Below are 16,356 nucleotides of genomic sequence, written 5' to 3' on the forward strand. Positions count from 1 at the left end.
TACATTGGAGGCTGATGCAGGAGGATCATTTGAGCCCAGGAGTTGGAGGTTACAGTGAGCTATGATCTCACTACTGTACTCCAGCCTGGGCAATAGAGCAAGACCCTGTCTCAAAAAAAAGCAGGACAGGCCGGGTGCAGTGGCTCACGCCTGTAATCCCAGCACTCTGGGAGGCCGAGGTGGGTGGATCATCTGAGGTCAGGAGTTTGAGAACAGCCTGGCCAACATGGTGAAACCCCGTCTCTACTAAAAATACAAAAATTAGCCAGGCATGGTGGCAGGCACCTGTAGTCCCAGCTACTCAGGAGGCTGAGGCAGAAGAATCACTTGAATCCAGGAGGTGCAGGTTGCAGTGAGCCAAGATCGCGCCACTGCACTCCAGCCTAGGCATCAGAGGGACTCTGTCTCAAAAAAAAAAAAAGGCAGAACTGACAATAACAAAACCGTACTAGTTCTGACCATGTGCTTATCAGCCTTAAATAGCATGTTATACAGCACCTATAAAGCAAAGAATAAAGATATTTATCTTCCATGCATGCAGAAATGGGATCGCCACAGCTGGGGCAAGAGGGTGAGGAGGGTAGAAACTGGGAGGGCAGCAATGGAAAATCCATGGAAACAGCAGTTTACTCGTTCATGAAGGACACTGAACAATGTGCCGATAGTGACGCGCTCGTACACAAGGCGGGTTTTCTCTAAGTCCTGGGAGAGACACACAGCCATCAACTGTAGCAGGTAGGGGTGCCGCAGCTTGCTGCAAAAGAAAAGAAGCTTCAGATAAGGTAGGGGAGAGGAGGACATGATGAAAAAATGAGCGTAGGCCTTTTGAACACATTCTAAACAAATACCATTTGTATACAATGTTTTCTTTTCTTTTCTTTTCTTTTTTTTTGAGACAGAGTCTCACTCTATTGCCCAGTCTGGAGTGCAGTGGGGTGATCTCTCGGCTCACTGCAACCTCCACCTCCCGGGTTCAAGCGATTCTACTGCCTCAGCCTTCCAAGTAGCTGGCATTATGGGTGCCCACCACCACTTGCGGCTAATTTTTGTATTTCTAGTAGAGACAGGGTTTTACTATGTTGGCCAGGCTGGTCTTGAACTCCTGACCTCAGGTCATCCACCTGCCTTGGCCTCCCAAAGTGCTGGGATTACAGGTGTGAGCCATTGCGCCCGGCCTTTTGTATACAATGTTTTCTAAGAAAACAGGATGAGGTGTTGGCGAGGGTTTCTGTTGGAATCTGTGGCCCTAACTGATGAGACCTTGAGAGCTTAGAGCCATCAATGACAACAATGACAATGTGGCTAAGAGCTCCTGTATTCTTTGCATACACCGTCTTAGATCCTAACAACCGCCTGCAAGAAATGTATCATTATACTCATTTTATAGAAGAGGAGACAAACATCAAGGAAATGTCAGGGCCTGGTGCAGTGGCTCACGTCTGTAATCCCAGCACTTTGGGATGCCAAGGTGGGCATATCACTTGAAATCAGGAGTTTGAGGCCAGCCTGGCCAAGATAATGAAACCCTGTCTCTACTGAAAATACAAAAGTTAGCCAGGTGTAGTGGCGCATGCCAGTAGTCCCAGCTACTCAGGAGGCTGAGGCCTGGGAATCGCTTGAGCCCAGGAGGTGGAGGTTGCAGTGAGCCTAGATGGTGCCACTGCACTCCAGCCTGGGCGACAGAGTGAGACTCAATCCTACCCCCCTGCAAAAAAGAAGAGGAAGAAATATGTCAGGAATTCACCCAAGGTTGCACGCCCGACTCAGTCTCATGTCAAAGTCTATGTTGCCCAGGCTCCTTCTTTCAGCTTCCTTTGGTTCCTTCATGCCGACTTCCACAAAAAGAATGTGGCCTCTCTACAAGCCTCCTGCAGAAGTTGAGGAGCCTTCTTAGGAGAGAGCTCGATGAGCCTGGGTCCACTGAATGAATGAATCAAGAACCTGTCCTAGCAAGAGCAGAAGGACCTAACTCTGGGTCCGCTGCATGAATGAATCAAGAGCCTGTCCTAGCAAGAGCAGAAGGACTTAACTCTGGAGCCATAGGAACCCTAAGGTCTGGAGATCCATGAGCCTGTCCTCAATGGCACAGACATGTCCTCAGACATCTGGATCTTAAGCAAGCCATGCTCTATGAAAACAGGATAGCCACATGCCGTCCTGATAGGCACAGGGCCCAAAGTGGGTGGACTCAGGGATTGTAGCATGAGAACCAGAAGGGCCTGCATGGAGGCTGCAGCATTCAGAGACATGGGTTACAGGGCGGCTGACAGCTGACAGAGGCCCTCACCACCACTGTCCCCACTGCTCAGACTACTCATTAACTTCTCTTCCTCTTTCTTGGCAGCCCTCGGAAGTCAAGTCAATCAATTTCAACAGTGAGGAAATGCTGAGACAGAGCGGCTGGAGCTCCCTATCCCAGGCACAGAGCTGAATAGCCCAGAACCTGGGTCTGTAGAGAGACCTGGACCTATAAGGGGCCTGGGCCTTGGGCTTCCTTCTCACCTGCTGTGTTCCTGCTCAGCAATTAACAAGTCGGCCAGCCGCAGCTTGCTGCAGTGTGGGTGGGTGGGGAGATTCAGCTCTTTCACTGTGACCCTGCTCCCATTCCACACTAGGCTACAAGGACAGGAAAGAGTTTCAGCAGAAAGGAGTGAGCAGCCACTTACTCCTTCAATGAATGAGCTTTCCTAAGCAAGGACCAGAGAAGTGGTCTCCACACAGAACCTGCAATGCCCACTGGGCACTACTGGGTCCTCCCTCCCACTACCCACCCCCAGGTACTAAAGCACCCTGGAGAACTTAGGTATAGATGGTGGGAAGTCACTGAATGCAAGGGAGGGAGTGACTTGATCAGGTTTGTATTAAAAAACACAATGGTACCAGCAATGTGGGGAATGGGTAGGGGAGGGGTGGTCCAGAGAATAGGAAGCCAGTTAGGAGACCACTCCAGGTGAGGGATGGTGAAGACTTGGGCAAAGGCAGCAGCAATAAAACAGCTTCTATAGGGGCCTCATTACCCTTGACCTGTATCAGAGGCAAGATAGTCACTACCAAGCTGCCTCTAATTCTTTAGCAAGCAGAGACATTAAAGTATTGTAATGAGTAATCTTTCAGAAAAGCGGTTCTCCCCCAGAGACATATGGCAATGTCTGTAAGACAGTTTGGTTGTCACAGCTGTGGGGGCTGTAAGGGACTGCAACTGGCACTAGTGGGTAGAGACCAGGGACTTCTAAACATTCTACAATGCACAGGACTACTCCCAACAACAAAGGATCATCTAGCCAAAAATGGTGATAGTGTCCTGGCTGAGAACCCTGATTTAGACAGATGTTCTTAGGTGTTCCCTGTGTTTGAGGAGAAACTCCCCACACATAAGGAAGTCACATGCAGCCCACTCTTCCCCTGAAACTGAATCAGACCTCCCACTGGCCAGCCCCCACTTACTTGGTCATGACCATGTAGGGGCTGCTGAAGAAAGAGAAGGTGGGCTCATCATCAGCTTGAATCACTTCCTTTTCTCCAATGACCGGAAGAGATCCTAAATAGGCCATCTGTGTCACCCCAGTAAGATAAAACTGAAACCAAGGCATAGCCTCAAATTATGGGGAAAAGGGAGGAAAAGCAGAATACATCCAGAATCTTATCAGCCAGCTAAAAGAATGATAGCTGCTATTTATCAACTTTCTGAATACCCCTATGCACTGGGCTTTTTTTTTTTTCTTTGAGACAGGGTATCACTGTCACTCAGGCTGGAGCATATGACATGATCTTGGCTCACTGCAGCCTTGACCTCCCGGGCTCAAGCGATCCTCCCATCCCACCCTCCCAAGTAGCTGGGATTACAAGCATGCACCACCACACCTGGCTAATTTTTTTTTTTTTTAATAGAGGCGGGCTTTTGCCATGTTGGCTGGTGTCAAACTCCTGGGCTCAAGTGATCCACCCACCTTGGTCTCCCAAAGTGCTAAGATTATAGGCATGAGCCACCAGGCCTCACCACAACTCTTTATATTATCTTTAATCTTTCTAAAAACCTTTCAAGGTTTTATTATTTCCCTTTTGCTCTTTTCCCTGAAGAAACTGAGGCTCATAGAAAGAAGTCAGATGCCTCAAGTGCCATGGCTGGGACTGAGAAGCCCATTGTGGCCCCCACAGCACCCAGGATTGTGTGTGGCCAAATGTGATATTCCTCCTCTCCCTCCCCACCAGGCTGCCTCAGCACAACGAACAGAACAGGGAGTAGGGCTGGGCGAGTTGGCTCACGCCTGTAATCCCAGCACTTTGAGAGGCCAAGGCGGGTGGACTGATTGAGTCCAGAAGATGGAGACCAGCCTGGGCAACATGGCGAAATCCCATCTCTACTAAAAATACAAGTAACCAGGCATGGTGGCACACGTCTGTGATCCCAGCTACTTGGAAGGCTGAGGCACCAGAATTGCTTGAACCCAGTAGGCAGAGGTTGCAGCAGTGAGCCGAGATCGTGCCACTGCACTCCAGCCTGGGAAACAGAGCCAGATTCTGTCTCAAAAAAATAATAATTAAAAATTAAAAACTAAAAATTAATTAATTAAAAGATCATTTTCTAAACTCAAGTGTAGCCCAGGGTCATCCAAGGGAATTCTCTGGGGTTTTCACAATTTGTTAGTAAGACAGGAACACTAAGAGATACCCTTCCCTCAATAGGGGCAAAAAAGAAAAGAACAACACTTTGGTGAGGATAAGGAGGCAGGAGTTGGACAAAGGTGGGAGATGGGACTGGGACCCGATGATTCTCCAGTTAGTCCTGCAAACACTGGCTGTCAGTGGCAACCTCTTACCTTCCCGAAACCAAAGCTGTAGATATTTTGAGCAGAAATGACTCCAGCTTTAAGCAGTTGGTTAGGAGAGCCATTAGGGTTTCTAGAAATATTTAAAAGAGGAAAAAAACTCAGAATTAACCACTCATATCCAGAATAATAATGCTGAACCAAGTTTTCAGAAGGTGTAGTTGATTTTGTCTTTACTGCTAGACTTTTTGTTACAAAACTAGAGATGATGTAACAGCCAGCCTCTGAGAGGGCCTCTATGATTCTCACTTACCAGTATGCATAACCTTGTGTAGCCCCTCACAGGTCAGATGGCGCTGACCTGTTAACTCATTTTTGACTGTTAACTCATTTTTAACAGTGCAAAACAGTGATGGTCTGTCACTTTGAGGCTAAATCTACCAAGGCTTCGGCCCTGATCTCTCTTGGATCATTTGCTCTGCCAGCTGCCATGATATGAGGACATTCAAGCAGCCCTAGGGGGAGGCTCAATGCCCAGCACCAATTTGCCAGCCATGTAAACGAGCCATCTTGGAACTGAATTGTCCATCTTCAGTCAAGCCTTCAGATGAATATAGCCCTAACTAACATCTTAACTGCAACTTCATTAGAAACTCTGAGCCAGAACAACCTAGTTAAACCATTCCCTGATTCCTGACCCACAGAAATTGTGTGAGATAAAAATGTTATTGTTTGAGGCTGCTAAGTTTGGGGGGTGATTCATTATGCAGCAATAGATAACAAATACAGATGGTCAGTGTTGGAAATAACCATAAGCACATCTTGTCCAGTTTTTTCATTATATAGGCAAAAAAATGAAGTCCAGGAAAAGGAAACTTGCTGGCCTGAGGTCATAAAATGCAGCAGTGACCAGACCCTGATGTTGCTCATTCCAGCCACTGTTCTTCCCACATTCCACACTCAAACCACCACCTGTGCATCAGGGTCCCCCTTCACTGAAGGTGTCTTGGAAGAAGGGGTGATGCCTCGTATTTCTTTGGCTCCCAGAACCTGGCATGGTGCCATGCAGTAGGTGCTCAGTTAATGCTTGCCAATTGAGTACTTTCAGCTCAGACTGAAGGAAAAAACATCCTACTGCCACCAGAGGCACTTTCCTTTTCTTGGCAAATGGCAAAGGAGCTGGGAGATGGTGCATATTAAGGGCCAGCCCTACCTCAGGTCTGTGAGGCCCCACATGCCACTATTAGAGAACAGATGTAAATGCTTTACTTCTCTTCTATTTCCTCAGCAACTCATCAGTGCCAAGCTGTCCTGTCTCTGCTTTAAGCTGCTATGCTATTGAGGAGAAGACTCTGAAGTTTAGACTGAGATAAACTGAGCATCCCAATTTATACCTGGTATCTTAGCACCATTATTGATAGTTTCCCTTTCACTCTCGAAACAGCCAAAAGATAATAAGCTATATGGTCACTCTCACTTGAGTAAACAGACCATAAGAAAAAGGCCACTTTTCTACACCAAATCATCAGTCTCTTCTTAAAATAAGGCTTATGTGCTTAGGCCTCAAAAGATCTAGGAGACAGTGGACCGTTTCTTGCCCAGGGGAACAGACCTTGTGCTGACAGTGAGGGTGTCAGCCTCCAGCAGCAGTGGAACTGGGGGTTACCAGTGACGAGGCCTCCTGCCTTGCACTCTGGGGCCTCTGGGCAGTACATGGCTCTTTGGAAGGGAGAGTTCTTTCTAAGCAAAAGAGCCGAGTGTTCTCAAACAGTGACCTGGACAACAACTGCAGTTCAGACCAACATTTCCTGCTCTCTTACCTAAATTTCTCAGCACACATCTATATAACTAAACTCGGCTGGGTTAAGGGGAGAAAAAAACTAACTCCAGTCATCTACAGCCATCGGTCGTCAACTCAGTGCTTTTCTTCCTTCCCCAGTCCAAGCTCTGTGCAAACACACACGTGTAAGGAATCTTATCTGACATGGCACCACTCACAAATCTCAGAGGCTAACTCTAATTTCAAGAATTTGTGTGATTTTTTACATTAAGAGGAGGGGGGGCGGGCACGGTGGCTCACACCTGTAATCCCAGCATTTCAGGAGGCAGAGGCAGATGGATCACCTGAGGTCAGGAATTCCAGACCAGCCTGGCCATGGTGAACCCCCATCTCTACTAAAAATATAAAATTAGCCAGGTGTGCTAATTTTATATTAGTCAAAGCTACTCAGGAGGCTGAGGCAGGAGAATTGCTTGAACCTAGGAGACAGAGGTTGCGGTGAGCCGAGATTGCATGGACTCCTGCCTGGGCGACAGAGAAGACTCAGTCTCAAAAAAAAAAAAAAAAAAGTGGGGGAAGAGGAGTGTATTTCCATGTAAGCATTCCACTAACCCCGTAAGAATGTTTCCTCTAATTCTAAACTAGATGCTGTATCTAGATGAGTAACTAAGATTGTAAAAGCTCATCCACATTTAACACTTGGGTTTTCCTTTCAGGCTCACTCATGAGCCTCCTCTCCTTGTACAGAGCCCTACCATGCACCAAGCAGCTAAGGGTTAGTAGCAATGAATAGGACAGACACAGCCCCTGTGCTCTTAGAATTCACAATTTAATTGGAAAACTGGAGAAGAATATATACAAATAAAATAATGGCAAACTATGACAATTGTCTAAACTCTGAAGGAGGGGTCTCCATACAAGCGCCAGGGCAGAGGCAGGAGATGACAGGGAGGGCTTGGATGAGGCAGGGCCTCCAAGGCCGGATAAGGGATTTCTAAACTTATCCTAATAGCCATGGGGAAGGTCCTTAAGGAGTTTTAGCAGAGTGGTACAACCTGATTTCCATTATTTTATTTTTATTTGATTATTTTATTTTTATTTTTTGAGACAGGATCTCGCTCTGTCACCCAGTCTGGAGAGCAGTTGCATGATCCTGGCTTGCTGCAACCTCTACCTCCCAGATACAAGTGATCCTCTCACCTCAGCCTCCAGAGTAGCTGGAACTATGAGGAACACACCAACACACTTGGGTAATTTTTTTTTTTGAGACGGCGTGTTGCTCTGTCACCCAGGCTGGAGTGCAGTGGTGCGATCTTGGCTCACTGCAACCTCCGCCTCCTGGGTTCAAGTGATTCGCCTGCCTCAGCCTCCTGAGTAGCTGGGATTACAGGCGCGCCACCACACCCAGCTAATTTTTGTATTTTTAGTAGAGATGGGGTTTCACCATGTTGGCCAGGCTGGTCTCGAACTCCTGACCTCAGGTGATCCACCCACCTCAACCTCCAAAAGTGATTACAGGTGTGAGCCACTGTACCCTGCCACCTGATTTCCATTTTTGAAAGGTCATTCTGGATGCTGAGTAAAGAGCCAAAACTGGCCAGAGTGGCAGGCAGCACAGCAGTTAGGAGTTAACGGGATCAGGAACTCATCTCGCCTGAGAAGCCAGCAGCATCCAATCTTCAGAGGAAAGCCAGGACTCAAAGTGCATGAATGACAGGACAAGGAAGCCTGCAAAAGTGTGGTGAGCCCAGCTACCCTGCTTACAGAAAGAGATGCCATCAGGAAAAAGCCAAACGGGAAGGATTCTCTACATACAAACCCTAAGTCAACCAATCCCAGAGAAGTTAAAATGACACTCCTCCCTTCCAAGCTTAAAGCTGAGCATGGAGAGAAGCATGGAGCCCACTTCCTGCAGCTGTGATGGGAGAAGAGGGGGCTGCCCAACCAGCTGGCAGCAAGTCTCTCAAATCAGCTGAAAATAGCCCAAGAAACTGTAAGTTAAGCATTTGTGGTCTTTTGCAACCTTAGTAATAAAGGAACACTCTTTCTATGGTTCAGGAGATGACAAAAAAAGCCAGCCAGGTGCCCTGCTGGGTAAGGGTTTTCTGCTGGGCTCCTCAGACCTGAGATGTTCCCCTTCTGCTAACCACAGGGTGGTTTCCACCGGAGCCCACACTCATTCCTCTCACACCTTCTCGGGGAGAGGGGAGAGAGGGCCAAAGGTGATCCTCTGGCCTTCCTTCATCAGGGCCAAGCCTTTTCTTTCCAAGCTCACCCCTTTGGATGGGCCAGATGCCAGAGAGCACTGATGTGGAGGAGCTGAGGCAACCCATGCTGCAGGGCTCCCACAAGGAAGGCTGGGTGATGGAGAATATCCCATTCTGCTCGAGGCAGTACTCACCCCTGCACGAGGCCCCCAAACCAGGGTGGGCTGTAGACAAGCCGCTGCGGGGAGTCTATCTTCTTCAGGAGGTCATAAGAGAAGCCCTGGATGATGGCCTGCATGTGTGAGGCACAGCGCTGCATGAACTCCACTATCTGCAAAACATCGCAGAGATGCCCAGTGCGGGCACACCAGTTCTCAATGGAATGGAAGCTTGGGTATGAAGATAAATGGTCCGAGGAGCTGAGAGCCCCCAGCAGAAAAACCTCTCAAAGGGAAAGGCCCCAGGTGATTTTCTAAAGGTATGGAATGTTTTCAGGGAGAGGATTTAGGGCAACAATTTCCTCCAACTCCCTCCTTCAACAGATGAGGAAACCAAGGCCAAGAGGAGTAAAATTGCTGGCCCAAGGCCCAACAGCTTTAATAAGCAGGAGCCCCAGGAAGGAGACTGCACACAGGGGCCTGGAACTGTACCTGCCCTTTGAGTTTTACAATTATGTTATTTAGTCTTCATTAAAACACATCAGACCAGCTGGGCACGGTGGCTCATGCCTGTAATTCCAGCACTTTGGGAGGCCAAGGTGGGCGAATCACCTGAGTCAGGAGTTCGAGACCAGCCTGGCCAACATGGAGATACCCCGTCTTTACTGAAAATACAAAAGTTAGCTGAGTGTGGTGGTGCATGCCTGTAATCCGAGCTACTCAGGAGGCTGAGGCAGGAGAATTGCTTGAACCCAGGAGGCGGAGGTTGCAGTGAGCTGAGCTTGCGCCACTGCACTCCAGCCTGGGCAACAGACTCCTTCCCAAAAAAAAAAAAAAAAAAAAAATTCCTACCTGCCAAGCAAAGTTACTTAAGGTCAGTGGGCCTCAGTTTCCCCACCTGTACAATAAGGACAATAATAGTACTTACCTGAGAGGTTGTTATGAAGATTGAGTTAATATAAAAACATTTAAAACATCTGAGTCATGGTAAGTGATAGCTTAAATGGGTCAGACAAAATTACAGTTGTTTGCCTTTCCCATAGAATGGATGAGTAGAAAGGTTCACTAGACCTGCTGGAAGTTTCGCAGCTGGCTAACTTGCTTTGATCCAAGCCTGAGACTCCAGTACCAATACTAAGGCCACTGCACGCTCTGTGATGACCACTGGGAGCCTGACCCTTAGCCCAGTGCTCTTCTAGTGGGCATGGCTACAGAGTGGGACCCACCCTTACCTGGGTGCTACGCTCCTTTCCTGCTGTCAAAGCCCAAGTCTTCGGGTTTTGACCCCTCTCATCGTGGAGTCGCAGGTCACCTCCTGCATCCAGCAGTTTGCTAAGGATCCACTGATTGCCCGAAAATGCTGCTGCATGGACAGGGGTGCTCCCATCAAAGCAGCGGCTGGGGAGGGAGATAGGTACAATGGATGTCCATGGCAATGCTCCTGCATTCCATGGAGCGGGCCTCAGTGTGCAACACAGGGCTCCCATTCTACAAGGCAACCTTGGTGACAAGGAATATAACAACATCATGTGTGAGGCCCCTGTCTGTGCCCACAGGAACTTTCTACACACACACACACACACACACACACACCTTATTGGCTGCCCGGAAACAATGTCTTCACATCTGCAGTGTCCTGGGATCAGGCTAGTCAAGCACAGCCTAATTAAGGCGCCACCTCCCTCATCTGAGAATGTCTCCCCACAGCCCCTCAAAAAAATCCTGTGGTACAGCACAAAAATTTGGCATCAGCAATGCAGTCAAGGATCTACACCTCAGAAAAATTTCACCTCAGAAAAATTTCAACAAAGCCAGTAAACTGTCTGAGGCATGAAGGGACAGCCTTTAATATGTCCAGGATATGGTGAGGATATGATGTATAGCCTTAGTTTCCTAACCTAGCTACACATCAGAATCACCAGGGAACTTTCTCTCTTTAACTGAAAAAGAAACACAAATAGGAGGAGGAGGAAGGGAAAAAAAAGAAGAAAGAAGGAGGAGAAGAAGGAGAAGGAGGAGGAGGAGAAGAAGGAGAAGAAGAAGGAGGAGGAGAAGAAGGAGAAGAAGAAGAGGAGGGGGAGGGAAGGGGGAGGAGGAGAAAGAAAATAAAAGGATGATGAAGAGAAGATAAGAAAAATGTCCTCCAACTCCAGACACCCAGTTCTCTTACCAAGATGCAATTAGTATTACAAGTTTTTGTATCCTTCTGGAAATGTTCTATGTATATACAAGTATAAATAAGAATACACTATACAGGCCGGGCTTGGTGGCTCACACCTGTAATCCCAGCACTTTGGGAGGCCGAGGCAGGTGGATCACGAGGTCAGGAGATTGAGGCCATCCTGGCTAACACAGTGAAACCCTGTCTCTACTAAAAATACAAAAAAATTAGCCAGGCATAGGTGGTGCACGCCTGTAGTCCCAGTTACTCAGGAGGCTGAGGCACGAGAAAAGGCATAATGGCGTAAAACCTGGGAGGCGGAGCTTGCAGTGAGCCGAGATCGTGCCACCGCACTCTAGCCTGGGAGACAGAGCGAGACTCTGAATACGCTATACAAACTCTTCTGTAGCTACATATTATCTTTTCTTTTCTTTTTTTTTGAGATGGAGTTTTGCTCTCATCACCCAGGCTGGAGTGCAATGGCGTGATCTTGGCTCACTGCAACCTCCGCTTCCCAGGCTCAAGTGGTACTTCTGCCTCAGCCTCCTGAGTAGCCGGGATTACAGGTGCCCGCCACCCACACCCAGTTAATTTTTGTATTTTTAGTGGAGACAGGGTTTCACCATGTTGCCCAGACTGGTCTCGAACTCCTGACCTCAGGTGATCCACCCACCTCAGCCTCCCAAGGTGCTGGGATTACAAGAGTGAACCACCGTGCTCAGCTACATATTTTCATTTAAGAATCTGTCTTGGAGAAATTTCCATATGAGAAACTACAAGCCATCTCCATTCTTTTTAACAGCTGCATAGTATGCCAATGAATGGGTATATCATAATTTAGTTAATAAGCCGCTGGGATAGCTGTCAAAAGCACAGATTCTCAGACCACACCTTACACTGACTGAAACAAAATCTGCAAGCACAGGACCCAGGAATGTGATTTTGTTTTGTTTTGTTTTTCAAATTCCCCTGGTGATACTAATGAGGCTGGCCTGCACCCAGGCATATAGGAACCAATGATCCCATTGGTTCTCACTGTAGGCTCTCTCCCACTGCTGAGCAGAGAAGCAGTCCAGCACACTGCATTGTGGGAACCACAATATCCTCCTTGCTGCAAAAACAGCTTTGTATAATGTCTTACCATCTTCTTTTTTGTTTTTTGGGTTTGTTTGTTTGTTTGTTTGTTTTTTTTTTGAGGCGAAGTCTCACTCTTGTCCCCCAGGCTGCAGTGCAATGGCGCAATCTTGGCTCACTGCAACCTCCGCCTCTCAGGTTCAAGAGATTCTCCTGCCTCAGCCTCCTGAGTAGCTGGAATTACAGGCACCTGCCACCATGCCCAGGTAATTTTTTTATTTTTAGTAGAGAAGAGGTTTCATCATGTTGGCCAGGCTGGTCTCAAACTCTTGACCTCAGGTGATCTGCCTGCCTCAGCCTCCCAAAGTGCTGGGATTACAGGCATGAGCCACTGTGCCCAACCTGTCTTACCATCTTCTAATCATTCCTCCCACAAACAGTAAGAAAGCTGGGTTAGGAGAAAGATTATATTATTTCTCATTTCTCATGAATGCTAAGGAGGAAAGGAATAATGATTTATACCCAGCTAAGCTTACAAGAGAATCCAGGTCCACCTGGTATCAAAATGTGTACTATCATATTTATTTATTGTAAAGCGTAAAAACTGGAGTCTCTGCATAGCCAACTCGGAAGTTTATTTTATTTAGTACACACAGTGTTCAAAAAAATTGAAATAGTGGGCAATATTTAACATTTGGGAGATTTCATTTATTTGTTTATTTATTTTGAGACAGTCTCGGTCTGTCGCCCAGGCTGGAGTGCAGTGGTGCAATCTCGGCTCACTGCAACCTCCGCCTCCTGGGTTGAAGAGATTCTCCTGCCTGAGCCTCCTGAGTTAGCTAGGACTACAGGCGCCCGCCACCACGGCCGGCTAATTTTTTTTTTTTTTTGTATTTTTAGTAGAGATGGGGTTTCACCATGTTGACAAGGATGGTCTCGATCTCCTGACCTCATGATCCACCCACCCTGGACTTCCAAAGTGCTGGAATTACAGGCGTGAGCCACTGAGCCCGGCAACATTTGGGAGATTTCAAATTAAAAACTAGGATTTCCAGCTCTTGGAAATTCGGAAGATCTGGCTTTCCTGGCTCCCTTTCCTGCCCAACAGCAATAGATCCCTGACTCTCCTCAGAGAAAACCTAAACCCAGTTACTTGGTCCAGCAGGCATCTGATTTGTGACTTCAACACGTCCAGTCCATCATAGCGTTTCCACTGAGCATATAGGAATAAAGCCTCCTGGCTGGGTGCGGTGGCTCACGCCTATAATCCTAGCACATCGGGAGGCGAGGCGGGTGGATCATCTGAGGTCAGGAGTTTGAGACCAGCCTAGCCAACATGGTGAAACCCCGTCTCTACTAAAAATACAAAAATTAGCCGGGCATAGTGGCGTGTGCCTGTAATCCCAGCTACCTGGAAGGCTGAGGCAAGAGAATTGCTGGAACCCTGTAGGCAGAGGCTGCAGTGAGCCAAGACTGTGCCACTGCACTCCAGCCTGGGCAACAAGGCGAGACTCCATCTCAAAAAAAAAAAAAAAGAAGCCTCCTGGCTGGGTGTGGTGGCTCACACCTAAAATCCCAGCACTTTGAGGGGCTGAGGCAAATGAATCACCTGAGGTCAGGAATTCAAGACCAGCCTGGACAACATGGCAAAACTAAAAATACAAAAATTAGTCAGGTGTGGTGGTGCACGCCTGTAGTCCCAGGTACTTGGGAGGGTGAGGCAGGAGAATTGCTTGAACCCAGGAAGCAGAGGTTGCAGTGAGCAAAGATCGCACCACTGCACTCCACCTGGAAAACAGAGCAAGACTTCATCAAAAACAAAAAAAGGAATAAAGCCTCCTCCCAGAAATTCCCCTTCACCTTGATCAGAAAAAAATTTTTTAAAAACTTTTTTTCCTGGTAACTCTCTGCAGTTAATCATCAGATATTTTTTAAGTCACATGAAAATGTTCCTAACCACAAAATACAAAACCATAGGGATTTGCCATCCTCTCTTGTTCTTGTCCCTTTCCACTTCCTTCCTGGCATTGCCTGGCATTACAAGTGTCCTTCCTGGATACTTGAAAAAGGGAACTTCTTTAAACTCTGAGGTCTTCAGAAGCTGGGCTCCTTCCTGGTCTCAGCTGTGTCATTAATACTATGTACCATATTATGGGCTAGTCTCAATTCCCTGATCTTGAAAATTAAAGGTCTGAATGGTTTGATCTTTAAAGAAATCACCTTTAAGCCTGGACAAAGCAGTTGTAAATGCAGATGACTATAAAATGTTTCAAATTTTATCTATATTTTTTTATACAGGCTTTTAAAAAATGGTTTGTTTACTGAATAGAATTATACTGTCATACAGAATATGAAAGTGATGATGGTCATCACTATTTCACTCAAGGCGATGTTTATACACTGTGTTCCAGTAATTAAAAGAAGTGGGAAATGGCCGGGCATGGTGGCTCATGCCTGTAATCTCAGCACTTTGGGAGGCGGAGGCTGGTGGATCACCTCAGGTCAGGAGTTTGAGATCAGCCTGGCCAACAAGGTGAAACCCCATCTCTACTAAAAATACAAAATTAGCCAGCTGTGGTGGTGGGCACCTGTAATCCCAGCTACTCTGGAGGATGAGGCAGGAGAATCGCTTGCACCCGGGAGGCGGAGGTTGCAGTGAGCCAAGATCATGCCACTGTACTCCAGCCTGGGTGACAGAGCAAGACTCTATCTCAAAAAAAAAAAAAAAAAAAAAAAAAAAAGTCGGAAAAACTGAAGAAAAAAGAACATGTTGCATTTTTGCTGAACAATTGCAGACTGTCCCAATATGGCCTCCCTATAACATGGGTATATGCAAACATCAGGTGAGCCAGCCCCCATGCCACTTTTTTTTTCTTTTTTTTTTTTTTTTGGTATAGACAGGGTCTCTGTTGCCCAGGCTGGTCTCAAACTCCTGGGCTCAAGCAATCCTCCCACCTCACCTCCCAAAGTGCTGGGATTACAGGTGTGAACTACTGCATCTGGCTGACCCTTTCTTTCCGGGCTTTGAAATTAAACAATACGGTAGAGCCAGCAGAGCGTGTGTGAGTCTAGAAAAATTCTGGAAGGAAACACAACAAAATGTTCATTGTTTTAAGTTATCTCTGGTTACTTAATTCTCATACTGATTGGTTTTTTTCTTTGTACTTTGCTAAGCTTCCAAGTTTTCTTCCCCTAAGCAATCTTACAACCAACCCCTCCACAACACACATACATAAAATACAAAAGCTGCTCGGCTCGGTGGCTCACATCTGTAATCCCAGCACTTTGGGAGACTGAGGCGGGCAGACCATGAGGTCAAGAGTTCGAGACCAGCCTGGCCAACATAGTGAAACCCTGTCTCTACTAAGAATACAAAAATTAGGCCCAGGCGCAGTGGCTCATGCCTGTAATCCCAGCACTTTGGGAGGCTGAGGCGGGCGGATCATGAGGTCAGGAGATGGAGACCATCCTAGCTAACACGGTGAAACCCCGTCTCTACTAAAAATATAAAAAATTAGCTGGGTGTGGTGGCACGCGCTTGTAGTCCCAGCTACTAGGGAGACTGAGGCAGGAGAATCACTTGAACCCAGGAGGCACAGATTGCAGTGAGCCGAGATTGCGCCACTGCACTCCAGCCTGGGCAACAGAGTGAGACTCTGTCTCAAAAAAAAAAAGAATACAAAAATTAGCTGGGTTGTGGTGGCACGTGCCTGTAATCCCAGCTACTTGGAAGGCTGAGGCAGAAGAATCACTTGAACACGGGAGGCGGAGGTTGCAGTGAGCCGTAGTAGTGCCACTGCACTCCAGCCTGGGTGACAGGGCAAGACTCCATCACAAGAAAAAAAAAAAAGTACAAAAGCTTCCAATATCAATAATTTAAGTAGGTACATTAAACAGAGCCTCCTTAAGATGGGAAAGACTTTTATGATTGTTCATATTCTGGCATTCCTGTGAAAATCAGCTGTAATCACTTATGTGCTCAAGACCCCAGCTTCTGGTTCTGTTTAATGGGAACTGAAAAAATATCCACCACCCACTCTCCCTTCTCTGTCAAGAAGGTGTCAAATAAGCTAATATTTGAGAAGGCCCTAGCAAAAGCCAAAGTGCTTCACAAAAAGAGATGTTTGGCCAAGTACAGTGGCTCACACCTGTAATCCCAGCACTGTGGGAGGCCAAGGTGGATGGAGGCCAGGAGTTCGAGACCAGCCTG

At 47.2% G+C, this 16,356-nt stretch overlaps 1 protein-coding gene across 4 annotated transcripts in view; it reads right to left on the reverse strand.

Moving 5' to 3' along the window:
* The window catches only part of TEX14 (testis expressed 14, intercellular bridge forming factor), a 134,727-nt gene that overhangs the window by 58,990 nt on the left and 59,381 nt on the right, over positions 1-16,356 (reverse strand). For 2 of the 4 annotated variants that reach the window (XM_003272318.3, XM_003272320.3), the window contains exons 4-9: positions 10,144-10,309; positions 8,948-9,084; positions 4,818-4,899; positions 3,445-3,575; positions 2,503-2,616; positions 631-754 (exon numbers count right to left, since the gene is read on the reverse strand). In XM_003272318.3, coding sequence (XP_003272366.2) covers positions 631-754; positions 2,503-2,616; positions 3,445-3,575; positions 4,818-4,899; positions 8,948-9,084; positions 10,144-10,309 — 754 coding nt within the window. Of the gene's footprint in view, positions 1-630; positions 755-2,502; positions 2,617-3,444; positions 3,594-4,817; positions 4,900-8,947; positions 9,085-10,143; positions 10,310-16,356 lie in introns of all 4 variants that reach the window. The other 2 variants (XM_003272319.3, XM_003272321.3) reach the window with 2 other exon arrangements.

Source organism: Nomascus leucogenys, chromosome 14 (assembly GCF_006542625.1).
Source record: "Nomascus leucogenys isolate Asia chromosome 14, Asia_NLE_v1, whole genome shotgun sequence".
In the NCBI taxonomy this organism is placed as follows: Eukaryota; Metazoa; Chordata; class Mammalia; order Primates; family Hylobatidae; genus Nomascus; species Nomascus leucogenys.